Source organism: Mauremys reevesii, linkage group 4 (genome assembly GCF_016161935.1).
Source record: "Mauremys reevesii isolate NIE-2019 linkage group 4, ASM1616193v1, whole genome shotgun sequence".
In the NCBI taxonomy this organism is placed as follows: Eukaryota; Metazoa; Chordata; order Testudines; family Geoemydidae; genus Mauremys; species Mauremys reevesii.
The window spans coordinates 132,683,151-132,699,194 of NC_052626.1; the positions used below are offsets into that span (position 1 = coordinate 132,683,151).

Sequence of the window (16,044 nt, forward strand, 5' to 3'; positions counted from 1 at the left end):
TTCACCTTACTTTGAATTGCATGCATGCAAGTTGAAATAAACCCAAAGGGAAAATATCCTTCCCACCCCTCCTGACTTGAAAGCCATGACATCTGATTTTGCAGTCCTGTGGGGAATTTTGGCCTGAGTAAAAAATTGCAGGATAGGGCCCACATACACTCAGTGCAATGGTGCTTTTGCCTAACTGCATGAAGGTTGGTCCAAAGTAGGGTTGATTAAGGGTCTAACTGTATGAGTGTGTTTCACTGCTTACGATGATCTGTGCCTATGGAAGATGGGACTGAGCACTAGATAAACTGGGTGGCTGACTGGCTCTGAGCCCTTGTTCACATTAGGATTTGATATTGTTTACCTACCTAGGTGATAAACAAATGTAGCATATTAAGGATTCTGGTACTGCTTCCTCATAGCCAATGTCAGATGAACAAAAAACAAAACCGATCTAGTTGAGGTTGTTTTCTTTATCACAAGCGAATTAACAGAGGGCATTCGCTATCTTAGTCCTGTCAGAACGAACCCTAGCAAATTCTGGCTCAGATTTTTGATCCCATCGGAGTCAGACCCTAGAAGTCCCCCATCTCTCTTGCCATGAATATCTATATTTGCACTGCACTCTGGTTGTGTTTAGCCCGCTGATGCACTGAAGGTTATTCTCTGCTCTGTTTTGCCAAATACCAGGTGCATGTTGATTAGGAGAGCCAGGAAATAGCAGTGAGTTGCTATTTATAGGCTAGAGCTTTGATTGTCCTACTGTGTAGGAGCTGCCAATAACCACTGCCTGAACGCTGTAGGAGGCGGCTCAGGGCTTGGAGTTAAGTGTTGGGATACTTTTCCTTGCTTAATATTCAATTCTGATGGATGGCCTTGTCGTATGAAATAAACTGTGTAATACAGAGCCCCCTCCAGTGAGGAGACATACCATCTTTCAGGGCTCTAGGGCCAAGACTCCTCTTCTTGGAACCCAAGGATGGCTCATCAAGGGTCTGCCATCAGGGATCTCCACTAGGAAATCTGCCTAGGAAAATTCTCAGGTGCCAGATATAGCTCCCTGACCTCCCCACTGGCCTGGACAGGGTCAACACCCTGTCCAGCACCCATTGTGGCAACGCCTGGTCACCATGGGTTGGTCACGTTTCCTCACATCAGCGGGGTTGGCTCTTTTCAACCCAGGTTGGCAAAGAATTTGACACATTATCAAACAAGGCAGGTTGTACCACCTAGGTCCTGGTCTATACTCAGGCATTGCCCAGAGCGAGCAAAAGTGGTGGAGCTACACCAGAGCTGCCTTCTAAGCAAGGAGTTAAAAGTAGGGGTAGCCTGATTAATGGAAACTCTGGCTTGTCCTAGCTTAAGAACCAGCGTGGAGCAACTATACCAAGTGTTGACCTGGGGCTATTCCCTAAGAGATTCTCCCCTACTCTGCCACTGCATGCACAGAGCACAGCAGAGTCAGGGAACTTTCTATATTTAGTGCTTTGTTCTAACTGTGTGTCAGGAAAATAAAAGCTTTTAGCTGCTTCTTGGATGAATTTCACACCCCATTTATGGGGGCCGCTTGAAGTATAGCTTTCTGCTTATTTCCCATCACTGTAACTGGATGATCAAATCTGTTACCCAGCTTCTTTTGCCTTTATTTTTAAACACCCTTCATTAGTCATTTTATTTATGTTGGTTGTGATCCTCTGCCATGCACAGCTCCTGCCAGAATTTTGAGTTGACAAAGTGTAAAAAAAAAACCATAAAAAACACAGCCCATATTCCCATGTAATCTCAGATACCAAACTGATCAATATATACATACACAATGCAGAAACGTGGTTGTAGAGATGGATCATTTGTGAACTGGGTTTTCCTAGCCACATGGCTCAGTTTTTTAGTTCTCTCTGCTGTTAGACTCTGTCCTTTTTAACTTGTTTTCTTGAAATTCCTCTTACCAGCTTATACCAAGAACCACGTGGACATTGCAACCCAGGGCTGGTTTATTGGGCTGATGTGTGCCATTGCGCTTCTGGTTCTGATTTTGTTGATAGTGTGCTTCATTAAGAGAAGCAGAGGCGGGAAATATCCAGGTAAGAGCAATATCCAGCACTATCTTATTCACGCTGTTGAGTTTAAAGAAACCCGTACATTTTCTGGAGCGAAGTCAGCTTTACTGATCTCAGCCACACTCTTCTGAGTCAAGGGTTTTTATTCCTCCCTGGTATGAGAATTAGTGGTACCAGAAAGAATTTCAGTTAATTAAAGGTGAGGTGAGCGCTCCGTGCTATGCTTGCTACGCAGGAGAAAGGTTGTATAGTTCATTGCTCTTGTTAAGAGTGACGTGACATCTGCTCAACAAATAGACTCCTCTCTCTCTGCAAAAGGATCTCCTTCTGCAAACATCTCATTGAAATCTTCCCAAGGCAGAGACAGAGCTTAGGAGAATTCACCCAGTGATGCCTCCTCTATAGCCATTTGAGTGGCTACACCTTGATATCCAAGCATTGTGGTAACGCTCAGTACCCGATTCTGCAAGCCCCTCCGTATGTAGGATTCCTATCCCAGTCAACACAGCCCTGTAACCAGAAAGCTTGCAGGACTGGGCCCCAGGTAAGATACAGGGCAAACATCCTGCAGTTATTTCACAGGAGATGAGAGAGACAGACAGACAGACATGAGGTCAGATTGCAGTATTAATAATGGCCTGTGTTCTGATCCCAATGCTTATAATGCCTTCCAGGAAAGACAATAATACTGACCCCTGGGGTTAATGTAGGGCACACTGAGCTGCTCAGACGAAAGGCTACTGTGCATGAAGTACAATAGCCAGCATTTGCCAACAGCTACCCCATAGTAATATTATCAGATCATTACTTCCCCTATACTTAGAATCGGATGTATCTGTTTACTGGGTGGCAACAGCTGGCAAAAGTTGACTCTTTAAATTGCTTCATCTGTACAACACTGGAGCCTCATTAGAAAGAATTAAAACCATGAGCATAATAATTGTATCTCATGCACCACTTTAAACCCACACTTAAGGCTTGATAAAGAAATGGATACAATTGGCACCCTTAAAATCCTAGTGTGTCCCATTCCGGATAAAATCCTTCACAGTATTTGCAACATTCCTCATTCTGGATCTAATTCGCCTTTGTTACACTCCACTTTTACATGAGTAAAATCAAGGGAGTCTTGCCGGAGTAGCGGTGGCAAATCAGGCGACCTTAACGCAGGAAATAACCGCAAGGAAATACCTTGCCCTACCAGTGGCAAGGTAGATATTGCAGTACAAGATTATAATAGTACCCACTGTAGACACAGGTGAACCCAGGGGTCCCTTTCTGGTGGGGATTGAGTGATACTTCTCTCCATTGGCCCCTACAAAGTTATTCTTTGATTTCTAAATAAACCCATCCGAACAGAGTGACAGCACTTTTGGAGATTAAAAACATGAAATGATTTATAATGACTTTCCTAGTACATTTGCCAAGGGCTCTTGATCAGAGGCATGAGAGCATTGTTTCAATCAGTTTCCATGTCAGTTACTGTCCTCGCTTTGTATTCTCCTCATCCACATTCCTTAGCAAAAAAACAAACCCAAAAACAAACCAAACAAAACCCCACACACCCACGAAAGGAGGTCACTCTTGAAACTATGCAGCTAATTTTTTTTAATCTCCCATATTTAACTTAACTTTTGCTTGGTGGTATGCTTGTTTATCACAGTGCGTGAAAAAGTTGAAGTCCTAGATCATGAAGACCACAAAGTAGATGATCCATCATTTGACTACAGGTATGTCTCTACTTGGCATGTGTGTTCAATAAGCCACTTCTATCCCACCGCCTGCCCGACTCAAGTCTCACCCCTCTATTCTCCCCCACCCCACATAACTATCACCAAGGCACCACACTGTCTCATGAATTACTTTTCACCTTCCTTTTCCTCCTCCTCCTGTCTCCCACTGTGCAAGATCTCTGCAAAAGGAGACATTCCTGCCTAAATATCTAGAAAAGCAACCAAACTCGAATGTTCTAATAAGGTGTCCTCCTTTCTCCACCCTCTGCATTCTCGAGGCAGAGAATGCTCTGACAACAATCACTTGGGACAAGATCATTCTCCTTGGGAGGAAACTGGCTTCAGACACACACAGTGACACACCAAGAGCCAAAGATCCTCAGACAGTGCCAGGCTGTTACAGCCATTTGACACTCTGTTGTTCAATCTTTTTCTTAGCGTTAGTGCGCTATCTAAAAAAGAGATGTCCAAATGCTGTTCAGATTAGCCCTCAGAGCCTGTAAGAACGCCATAATACAGGGCAACCCGTATGGATTCAGATGCCAGGCCTTACCCTAGAGGATCCCAACAGACTCCACTGAAATACGGCTAACAGACACTGCTCCAACAGCTGGGACCTACCCCACATCTTATCAGCCCTCTCAAACTCAATGGCATCCTTGAAAGAACAGCAGCCAGGTCCCCATCCAGCCACAACAATACTTTAACAAGGGGCTAAATGAGTTTCTGTGGCTGTTTGCGTGTGGTATTGTCTTCATGGCTCCACATCTGTTTCCTCATTGCTTCCAAAGAAAGAAAAGAGGTAAAATTGCCAGCTCTTTAATTTTCTTGCCTTTTACAGTATTAGTAACTGGGTTTTACAGCGTGCCTGCTCCTTAGAGTGTCTGTAGCTTGCTTTCACATTATGATTTTTTTTTACTTAAGTAATTGCAGTGAACCTTTCCATATAGGCTTGATTCAAAGCCCACTGCAGTCAATGGGAATCTTTCCCCTGATTTAATGAGTTTTTAGATTAAGCCCTGTGCCATAGCACAATATTCCCAGCATCACTTGATAAACTGAAATACCAGAAATGGGAAGGACCTATTTAAAATGCAGAGCGAGCTATGATGCTTTAGTATCAAGCTGCACAGGACTGTAGCACCCCAGACAGATATATGAATAAAAGGCAAAATAATTGGATTCTTTTGGACAATCATGTTTGTGTCATTTAGTAGCAAGTTGCTACAGTAATAATGTTCCAGTCCTGGCTGTTTTTCTCAAGAGGATGCCATGTGACCAGAGCTGTTTCGTTTTCTGCATGGCATATGCAAAGATACAGAATGCAAATAAACCCCCAGCAAAAACCCACTTTGGCAGGCCAAATAGAAACTCCTCCTCCAGACTCTCAATCCCGTGCATGTTTGGGCTGTGGATTTAGAGCTCTCATGCCACAGCATTGGAACGTCAATTTGCACTGTTTGCCTATAGCCTGTCTTCTGTCGCTGCAGCCACAGTCTGTGCCCCCAATAGCAGAATGTTCATTTTGCAAGAGCAGCCTGCTCTGTGCATGCCTGCACTCTGACGCCAAGCCATCCATCAAGCAAGCCCTGGTGAGGTTCTGACAAGATAATCACATGGAAGGGACTTGCTTTGTCTATCACCTTTTGCCAGTGCTAAGAAGCCAGCCCAGATGGCTCAGTGGGACATAGCAGGACTGGAATACAATATGGTTTATTAGCCTGCAAACAGCCAGAGTGAATTTATTCACTCTGAGAGGCTGTTCTGCTGGTGGGAGATAGTTATTGTGATAAGGGTAAGCTCGCCTTGACAGAACAACTTACGAAAGTTAAATGCAATTTATATTAACGACTGTAACTTATTTTCCATGCACTGTGTACAAGTCCAAGGACATCCCTGACCAGGACTTGAGAACAAAGGAGCAACAAGCAGCCCCTAGCGGTTCCATTTCAGGTTTCACCCTGGGCCCAGCACACACGAGATGGACTCTGGGAATTTCATCAGTGTTATTGGAACCCTGTGCAGTGCAGACATGATCCATAAACCCTGTGCAGTGCAGACATGATCCAAATAGCTGTACATCTCACTGTTGGGTCTTGGTTGTTTAATCTAAATAGCCACTCAGTGACCTGGCACATGTCCTTTTAGGTCGCTCCCTTAACAACTCACGCTCCTGTTTTTTCTGCATGGGCAGGCGCCCTATGGCACTTTGTGTAAGAGCAGGGGTTTGTCTCGGAGCCTGAGGCCAAAATTTTCCTTATTTCCACCCCCAAGCCAGCTGCATTGCAGGGGTATTTATATAAAGCATTTATGAAACACTGTTGACTCTAGGGCACTGTGACTATTTAAAATGCTACCACCACCCACAGATGGAAGAGGAAAACCCAGCTCTTAGCTTGGCTTCCATCCTTCAGCAAAAGGAACAGTTCTGTAGGGCTCCATTTATTGCCCAAGCACCATCCAGGCAGCAGGACAATGGGAAGGGATCGGAAATGCCTCTTTATTGCTAATATGTGGTAGCCCCCACTACATGCTGGGTGCTTTCCAAATGCTTAAGGACAGCCCCTGTTCTGAAGAGCTTGCCATCAAAAGGCAGAGGTCAGAGGGAGGGAAACAACAGACAACTCAGATGCAGTTTATATATAAAAAACCAACAACATAGTCGGTTGTTTGTTTGGGGGGCGGCAGGAGGGTTTGCTACCTCAGTGGAGGTATTTTTAAAGGGGGCTGTCTCCTTATAGTGTATCCTAGCAGTCACCTACCTCTCGGCACTATCAAGGGGTTTAACTGGGGCAGAGGAAGTATTGACTTCGGCTCGGCTCGGTCTTCACTACAAACACTGCTGAAGCACTTCGTGTAGAAACTCGCTCCAGCAATGGGAGGGGCTCTCCCATCGCTCGAACTAATCCTCCTCCCGAGAAGCAGTGGGTAGGTCGACAGAAGAATTTTTCCTTCGACTTAGCGCCATCTACACCTGGGGTTATGTCAACTTAACTCCGATGCTCAGGGGTGTGGATATTTCACACACCCCGAATGACACAGTTGGGTCAACCTAACTTTTTAGCATAGGCCTGGCCTGCGTTATGTCAGCTTGTGGAAGAAGGTGCCACTCAGCATCTGAGCGTCAGAATCTGGCTTTAGATTAACGTTGGTGTAAAGTTCTGTGGTGCTCAAATCACAGGCACCTTGGAAGTCTGAAGTATCGTTACTAGCACAGTGTTAAGCATGCAGTGCAGAACCAGACATGACAATACCATCTTCTAGCTGGATTCTCTTCCGGAGAATCAGGCCACAATGTCCCAAGGTTACAGAGAAGGCTGGGGGAAACAAGGCCTCCCTTAACCTGACAGAGAGGAAGGTGAACCTGAAGAATTGATATGAAGTGTGGTTGGCTGATTAAGGGTACGTCTTCACTACCTGCCAGATCGGCGGGTAGCAATCGATTTCTCGGAGTTCCATATATCGCGTCTCATCTAGACGCGATATATCGAACCCCGAACGCGCTCCCGTCGACTCCGGGACTCCACCAGAGCGAGTGGCGGTAGCAGAGTCGACGGGGGAGCCGCGGACGTCAATCCCGCTCCGTGAGGACGGGTAAGTAATTCGAGCTAAGGTACTTCGACTTCAGCTACGCTATTCACGCTGCGTACCTTAAATCGACCCCCCCCCAGTGTAGACCAGGCCTAAGATTCAGAATGGTTGTGATGTTAGGCTGAAGAAAAGAAACAAATAGAGTTTAAAAGGAGGACAGAATTTGAGCTGACGGGAGTTCATTGGTTTCCCTCCGCACCTCCACATAAGCATGTCTGATACACGCTCATCATGCCCTCACATTCGTTATGCCCCGTGCATGCTGCTTTCAAATCTCTGCAGCCTGTGATTACGAGATACTGTCGCATCTCTCTATTGCACTGAAAGAGCAATGGTCACCCGGCTCAGAGGCTGAGCTGAGGAGCCTGTTTTTGAAGTGGGAGACCATTATCTTTGGACAGCATTCTGTGCCAGTGCCTATGCCTCATTCTACCAAACGATTCCAGTGGAACTTAGCGCTGTGAAGGGGAAAGTTGGCTGGAGAGCTCAGGGAACCAGAGCCTTTCACCTGTAGGGCTCCAATTCACTTCCAGCCCAGACAGACTGACTGACAGACATGGTGCTCTCTGCCAGCTGTTCAGTGACCTACGTGTAATGAGTTCAGTAGGTCTTATTTCAGTTCCCAGCAACAAGGTGTTGATATCACAAGTACTGCCAGCCCGTCCACTGCAGCTAGTCTACAGCAGAGACCAAGAATGGAATGGGCCACAGAGATAGAACTGTCCTCTTATACCTAGAGCAGCTCCCACTGGGCCTTTCTGGGAGGAGCCTGCAGTCCCTGGACCAGTGTGGGTCACCTTCAGGTTCCAGGGCCATCAGTGCACCATCTTTCACCAACACGACATTCAACTGAAAAATCAAATTGATGAAAGGGGTGAAAAAAAAACCAGGAGATCCACTCGGCTAAGCCTCAGCCAGCTTATTCTAGATGCTGCCACGGACAGCAGTGACTGCAGGCCATCCAGTTGGCTCCCAGGACAGGAACACCCTGTAGCACATCTGCAAATAACCTGTTTTCTGACCATCTGATACTTTTTTTTTAAATTCAGTATTAACTTTTGAGGGGGAGCCAGTGAGGTTCAGCCAGCTAGGAACATAACACCAATTCCATTTGGTATAACGAGGCAATTGGCCCCTCGAGGAATGCAGTGGTGTTTCAGCGCCTGCCCCTTTAAATGCATACCTCATCATATCTCTCTCTGATCCGGCTCTTTCTGCTTCTCTCTGTTTTATTCCCATTCTTTCTTCTCCTTTCCACCTTGTCTATCCACATGGACCATGAAGGTCTCTTGAAAGGTAGGACCCATGTGCTGCCAGAAGTCCGGCACATTTAGCTTTTTCTTCGAGCCGTTTGTTTCTTTCATAGCTGAAATACTCCTTACCCTTTGCCCCTCTACCTAACATATTAAACAACAGTCATCTCCCTCACACTGAGATTTTGGGCACCTCATGTCCAGCAAGTTGCATTCCTCCTGAAAAATATTCAATGATTTGGGAGCACCTATCAGAACCAGTTAAATTCTAAGGGCCCAATCTGCAACCTACACTTATGTGACTAATCCTTATTCATGCAAGAAATCCAACTAGCTTCAGTGGGACCAACTGCACAATTAAGGACTATTCACATGGGCAAGGGTTGGGGATTCAGGTTCTGAGGGAGATGAATTAAGAATCCTCAGGTCATCTGCTTGCATGATGCACCTCTGATGTATTGACCACAAGAGGCACTCAGTCTATGCACTGTGTGGAGGAGCTGAGGGAGTGAAGGCAACAAAACCACAAGCAAAAAGATATTAGGCCTAAACAATCAGTCAGTTATATATACTGAAATCCCACCTCTCTCTCTCTCTCTCTGACCCATGTCACTCGTGACGCTTCTCAAACAGTGCTGAACTGGGTGCTCTTATTTTCTCATCCATACATCCAAAACCATGAAAAGCCATTTTAACGGGATTAAGTAGCATTAACGTGCTAACGACTCTACACATCACCTTCCTAATGTACTAACAGGACACAAGAGAACCAAGAGAGAGGCAAAGCCAGGGAGTGGGTTTGGAAAACTTCCTTGCCTTGGTGTCTGGCCCCGCAAACACTACCTGAGGAAAACTTTTGATCTAGATCCATTTTTATCTGAACCCACCCCAAACCTTGGGAAAGGAGATTTCAGATCAACTGTTCTGGTTTTTGCCACTCTCTGCTTATGTTATTGGGCTTTCGAAATGGCGGCACTGCTTGCAGATTTATATTCTTAACAAAGTAGCTGCTTATAAAGCTACCATGTTAATTCTTAGCGTCATGCCAAGTTAACACAAGGCCACAAGCATTGCTTTCATTGTGCTACTAGATTTACAAAGTATCAGAGGGGTAGTCGTGTTAGTCTGGATCTCTAAAAAGCAACAAAGAGTCCTGTGGCACCTTGTAGACTAACAGATGCATTGGAGCATAAGCTGACGAAGTGGGTATTCACCCATGAAAGCTTATGCTCCAATACATCTGTTAGTCTATAAGGTGCCACAGGACTCTGTTGGATTTACAAAGTGCCGTTACAAGGTAATATGATAGAGAGATGAAAAATGCTCTGTGGGACACCGAATCCCTCCTACATTATGGGATGCTGAATCCATCACTTAAATGGCATGGGATAGATTAAATGACCTAATAGGTCATTCCCATCGCTAAGCAGCACTGTCAAATGCTACAACCTGAATCTAAATTATCAGGGGCAGGAATGGGAAGGAAAAGTGAAAATAGCCTTCAATGGTTTATTTCCCATCTCTGTATTGAAATGGGTGATCCGAATTTGCCGAACGCCTTACCTGCAGAGCAACCATTTATCACTCAGTTGCTGCTTTGATGGCTGTAGAGCATTACAAAAGAGCCATGAAACAATAGGTCTTTGAGCTTATTTGCTACACGTAAGGAAGGTGCATTGTTTCCATTGAGAGCACAATACCCAAAGCATAGCATAAATACTCCTTTCAATGAGGTACTGCCTGAGTGTAGGAAAGCTACAGAAAATTCCTCATTTTTCTTTCAAATGCTGGATCATTTGTTAGATTGATGATTCAGCAAAAGCAACCTTGAACCATTCCAATTTTTTCCCTAAATTTTAGCTAGACAAAGACCACACACACACAAAAGTAGGCCAAGAAATAGTGTTGCTTATTTTGTAACCAATTTGAAGCAGACAGTTCTAAGTTTGAGTCCTCAGTTGAAAAGACCCACTAAGAGAAAAATTAAATTTGACATCTAGGATTTCAATAGAGGTAGCATCTCTACTGGACATATGAGATCAAATAAGGACACATTATTAACTGATATGAAAGGCATCTCTTTCGTATACTGCAGTCCACTCACATATTATTCATGTGTATGAGACACACGTCCTTACTATACAGGGGAAATGCAACTTTTTTCCTGATTTTTGTGAGATACATTTCTGAAAAGTGTTTTTTCTATGGGTTTGCTTAATCTTTCTGGTAGAAAACAATTTAGTTTCATAGTGTAAAATGTCAGAAGTGTTAAGGATGAAGACTCAAACAGATGAGATGAAATGATTGAAAATAAACTTCAAGAAGTGAATTTCCACAGGTTCTTGAGAGATGCACAGATTTTGGCATCCTCCCCATAATCCCCTTTGCAGTACTTTTCAAAAACAACAACCCCCAATTGCATGTGGGCGTGGCTATCTAAAGGACAGATTATGTCTGTGCAAGAGAATCTGAAAGAGAAACTCACTAGACAGAAAAGTGGAACCAACTATTTTACTGTCCAAGGATGACTGAAATGCAAAAAATAAATAGGATAAACAAAAGGAAAAAAATTGTAATATTCTTCCTGATCAATTGAGCAAAGGATTATCTATAAACTAGGTAAGGACATTTGTTTTCCTTAAAAAATAAAAATGAGGCTGGGTTTTCAAAATAGTCAAGTGTGCAAACTGCACATGCAGCTGTGTGCCTAATATAAGGTGGCAATTACTGCAGCTGCGTTTGCACATTTGAATCTTGTAAGCAAACACACTGGATTTTATTTGAGAAACCAGCCCCCCGTTTTTAACAGTGTCCCTTAAATGCCACACTGTCAATTCTTACTGTGTCTGTCTTCTGCCACCCAGCGATGAAGACAACAAGGAACCACCAGGCAGCCACACCTCCTTGGATGGCACCATAAAGCAGGAAAGCGACGATAGCCTGGTGGATTATGGAGAGGGGGGTGAAGGGCAGTTCAACGAGGACGGCTCCTTTATCGGCCAGTACACGGTCAAGAAGGACAAGGAGGAGACAGAAGGCAATGAGAGTTCGGAAGCCACATCCCCCGTCAATGCTATCTACTCCCTGGCGTAACAAAATACATTGAAACCACAACGACAAATATATACATAGCCGATGGGGGTAAAACCGCCACCACCAACAGGAACCCGAGTATGAAAAAAAACAACGAAAAAAGATCAAACAAAAACAGAACAGTCCAGGTGGTCACCAATGCCATCCTATCCTTAGCAAACAAGCGAATGGCAACGATTCATGGGGTGCTAACGTGTTGTAGCTGTAGCTGAAATCTGAGCTGAACCAAAGGGGCCAGAGGAAGGGCAGGACGCACAGGTTCTCCCCCTTGGGCTTCAGAACTTGGAACGCCAACCCCTCCCCATGTCTTCTTTTTTAGATAACGCAGCACTCTCTTTGGTTAATCATTTACCCTGCTGAGGTTTCTGGTTTTTTCCTTTTTTGGGGGTTCAAACGTTATTTTTCTTGGTCCCAAATCAGAGAAAGGGGGATGGGTTAGGGAATGGAGATACAAGGCCTATCCAGGTTAACAGCAGCATGAAACCACACAAGGAAGCAGGAGGGATCAAATCAGCTAGGAACAGAAACAACACGGTACTGTATTAACGGGACGTTCTCTGGGACTGTATTTGAGATGGACGTCTTTACAGCCAACACCTCGCTCGTAACGCCTCCAAAACAAGTCAGCACCGCAAAGACCCTTCCTGTAAGGTGAAGCAGCATTGCACTGGGCCTCCGAGGAAGACTATGCCAGTAAGGTTTTCATTGGTGCGGTTGGATTTGTGTTATACCTCTTATTAATGCTAAACATCCACATTGGGTTCTGTCACTAAGGAACCAATGGGTGAGATTTCCCTGCATCCATGCTACTTAGCAACCGGTTTTTTTAAAAGGGATGTTGAGGAAGAAATGTAGGACTTGATTAAAGACAGACAGATGCAGCTCACCTTCTGACTCCAAGCGACTGCTCAGCCACTGGATAATTATGTGGGAGACTCTTATTTTATTCTTTATTTTGTAAGAGAAAAATATAACCCCGCAAACCCCACTACTTTTAAGGAAAAACCCATAAATCAGTGGGAAGCAAAGAGGAAGGACCAATATTAACAAGAAAAAGGGACTAAGGGTTGATAACATATATCCAGTCATGAAAAGATGGCACCTAACAGCCGTGGGGGTGGGTAAAAGAACAAATTATATTAAACCAGCATTGCAGCTGCTGCTAAGCTCCTTGAAAGTTTCAGGGATGCCCAGGCCTGTAAATGGCAAAGATGCAGGACATGGGATCTCCTTCCACATTATTTTGATCAATAGGGTGTCATTCAATTTGTTCTCAGTTAAAAATCTCCTCTAAGCCTGGTGCAGCGGCCTTTTCCCCTTTGATCAATCACCCCACAAGAGAAATTTCCATGTGCTTAAGGCTGCATGTGGAACACTCATCCGTTTTGTTATTTACATATCAAGACAACTCAGTTCAGCTAACCTGCTAATATGCTGTAATAACATGTCTTTATAGGAAGTTCTATCATTACAATGCTCTTCCATATGCCTTATACAGCTTCAAACTTCCCCTGAAGTTTAATAAACTAAGAATATTAACCCTCAGCTTAAGCCCCTGACGTGAGTCTGTCAGTCCACTAGGAATAAGGATGCCTGTGCAGCCCTTCCAGCTGAGAAAGCATGGATCATTGTAGAAGATAGAGTTTTATAATAGCCCGTACTTAGTGGCAAATGCCATGTGTCTTCTCCCCATCTCGTGCACTTTTGAAACCAAAGGTACCTTTGCTGAGCGAGATCAGAGGACTTCAGACAGTTTCACACTTATACAAGGTTAAGCAGGGTTTTTGTTTTTTAACTGAAGAAGATGGTTCTGTTGGACATAATGGACTAAATGCAGTAGGATTCATACAATTGTTTTAGCTTTCAAGCTACTTTGCTACAAAGACATCTTGCTAACAAAGATGTTTCTACTAAAAGGGATAGATTAGACACAACGTTTGCCACATTCCCTAAAGCTACCATGATATTTAACAGCTCAACTATTTTGCATTTCTAAGAAAGAAACACAAACTAGGTCCATTCCTGTGCAACACACTCAGTCAAATCAAGCAAAGAAACAGGATGGAGTAAAGAAGTTGGATGCACCATGTGAATCAGAATGGGTCACAGACTGCTGATAAAGGACTGCCAAAGCTGCCTCTTACGCATAGGGTTACTCCTGCTAACATGGTCTAAGCCACAAAGGAAATCACCTGCCACGGTAGTTCACTTTTTCCTTTAGAGGGAGAAAAATCGTAACCATCACTCTGTTACTGTCAATGTAAATGCATTATACCCAGAGGCTTAATTCTAATGGATTCAGCTGGCATTGTTCCATAGCAAGGGGAGACCCATAACCACTCACTTCCAGGGAAGAAAGCAGTCACCTCCGAACAGTTTATAACACACTAAGCCAAATTTCAAATAGTGCTGAGTTTAAGAGGGCATGCGGTGTACACGTCTGGGATCATCATTTAAAGTGATGCTGTACACACAGGCCAAATCACCGGTGAAACAGCCTGCCCACCCACCCACCCAGGATCATCACAGGGAATGTACCTAGGAACCACCAAAAGCACATGCCTGTCATTTGATCTGAAGGTGTGCCTCCATTGACGGGTAGCAATAGGAAGTTCTTATCCTCCCTCTGGACCAGCCACTAGAGGGGGATGAGAAACAATTAGCCACCGTATTACATCTGCACCCCTATGGCGTTGCAAGGGTGTTATTGAGAGCAGCTAGGCTTGTGATTCACACCCACTATGTTCTGTCCCTGTGAATCACTACTGAGCCACCTACATAGCATCTGTTTGGAAAAGGAAAGAGAAGTGTTTTGCTTTGTGGCTATTTCACATATTGCTCACCATAACATTCCTAGATCAGCAGAGACTAGAGATGGTTACCTCAAAAATACCAGATGAGTCAGGTTCCTGCCACCTCAGCATACAGAACCCTGACACTGTGTTCCTTGCTCCTTGAGTAACCACAAAAGAAAAAAATACGTAGGAGGAAATGGACAAAATGTATCCCTGGTTTAACTCCACTGAAGTCAAGTTACCCCAGAAATTGAACTGAATCTAAAAAAGAAAGCCAAGCACAGAGCACACGTCCTTTATGGAGAAGTCCTGTATGGTTTACTAAGGATGAAAATAAGGGTCTATAGAAATTGAGTAGAGTTCTCTGGAAATTAAAAAGCTATAGGATGTAGTATAACATTTGTATGGGGTTGGGTTTTTTTGGTTTTTTTTGTTTGTTTGTTTTGGTTTGGTTTTTTTTGGAAGCAGCCTCTAAAGCAGGGATTCTCAACCTTTTTCTTTCTGAGGCCCCTTCCAACGCATTATCAAAACTCCACGGCCCAGCTGTGCCACAGCTGTTTTTCTGCATATAAAAGCCAGGGCTGGCGTAGCAAGCAGAGCAATTGCCTAGGGCCCCACACCATGGAGGAGACCCACAAAGCTAAGTTGCGCAGGCTTTGGCTTCAGCCCCGGGTGGTGGGACTCGGGGGCCCTGGCTGCAGTCCTGTGCAGCGGGGCTTTGGTTTTCTGCCCTGGGCTTCAGCAAGTCTAACACCGGCCATGCTTGGCGGACCACCTGAAACCTGCCCGTGGCCCGCCAGGGGGGCCCAGACCCCTGGCTGAGAACCACTGCTCTAGAGTTTTGCAGCAGGCACACATAATTCTCTGTTAATTCTATAGGGAGATTCACAAACCTACATAGAACATAAAACATTTCCTATTATATTCCATAGGTCTTTTCCATAAAGGTTTATTAGGTGTTTCCCCATAGTCGTCGTTACTAGTAGCTAACTCACGGCCTGCAAAGCCATCTGACTGAAGGCTAATTAGAATTTTGGTGGCTAAATTAATACACGTGCATGACTTCCACCAGACTGTACTGTAAAATCACCACAGTGGCCCTAGAACTATTAACAATGCATGCATCAAATATGTTTTTAGTTGGGTAGATGATAAGCCATTAAGATGACCTATGGAGCTGTATTGCAGGAGACATACTGCAGGAAACAGTCATGCTCTGTCTCCCCTGAGATGGACCAGACGAGCTAATAGCTTTTGTTCATCTATAATACCTGGCTGTCCAAAGAGGTCTGTGCAATGCAAACAATCCAGATTCTCTCTTTTGCCCTCGTGGGGGATTCATCCAAGTCGCCGGGCTGGTCTGTGCACCATGGCATCAAGTAGGCAGAGCCCATCAGCTACGGAGCACTGTCAGGTGCCCAGGGCATATGCTGCAGTGTGCAGCCAGAGGGCCACACTGCTCCCATTCTAAAGGTCAACCAAGCACCCCACCACGTGGTGTGTCTGACCAACTGAGCCATCCCGCCTCTGATGC

The 16,044-nt window shown here is 44.7% G+C and overlaps 1 protein-coding gene and 1 long non-coding RNA gene across 13 annotated transcripts in view; one reads left to right on the forward strand and one right to left on the reverse strand.

The window, feature by feature from the left end:
• NFASC (neurofascin) overlaps positions 1-14,964 on the forward strand; it is a 169,243-nt gene extending 154,279 nt beyond the window's left edge. For 8 of the 12 annotated variants that reach the window (XM_039536227.1, XM_039536228.1, XM_039536229.1 and 5 more), the window contains 3 exons: positions 1,938-2,069; positions 3,709-3,775; positions 11,487-14,964. In XM_039536227.1, coding sequence (XP_039392161.1) covers positions 1,938-2,069; positions 3,709-3,775; positions 11,487-11,715 — 428 coding nt within the window. In that variant the 3' untranslated portion in view covers positions 11,716-14,964. Of the gene's footprint in view, positions 1-1,937; positions 2,070-3,708; positions 3,776-8,653; positions 8,666-11,486 lie in introns of those variants that run through there. The other 4 variants (XM_039536225.1, XM_039536226.1, XM_039536236.1 and 1 more) reach the window with 3 other exon arrangements.
• Positions 1-16,044, reverse strand: part of LOC120404186 — a 56,901-nt gene that overhangs the window by 27,636 nt on the left and 13,221 nt on the right. The gene's annotated exons all lie outside the window — the stretch shown is intronic.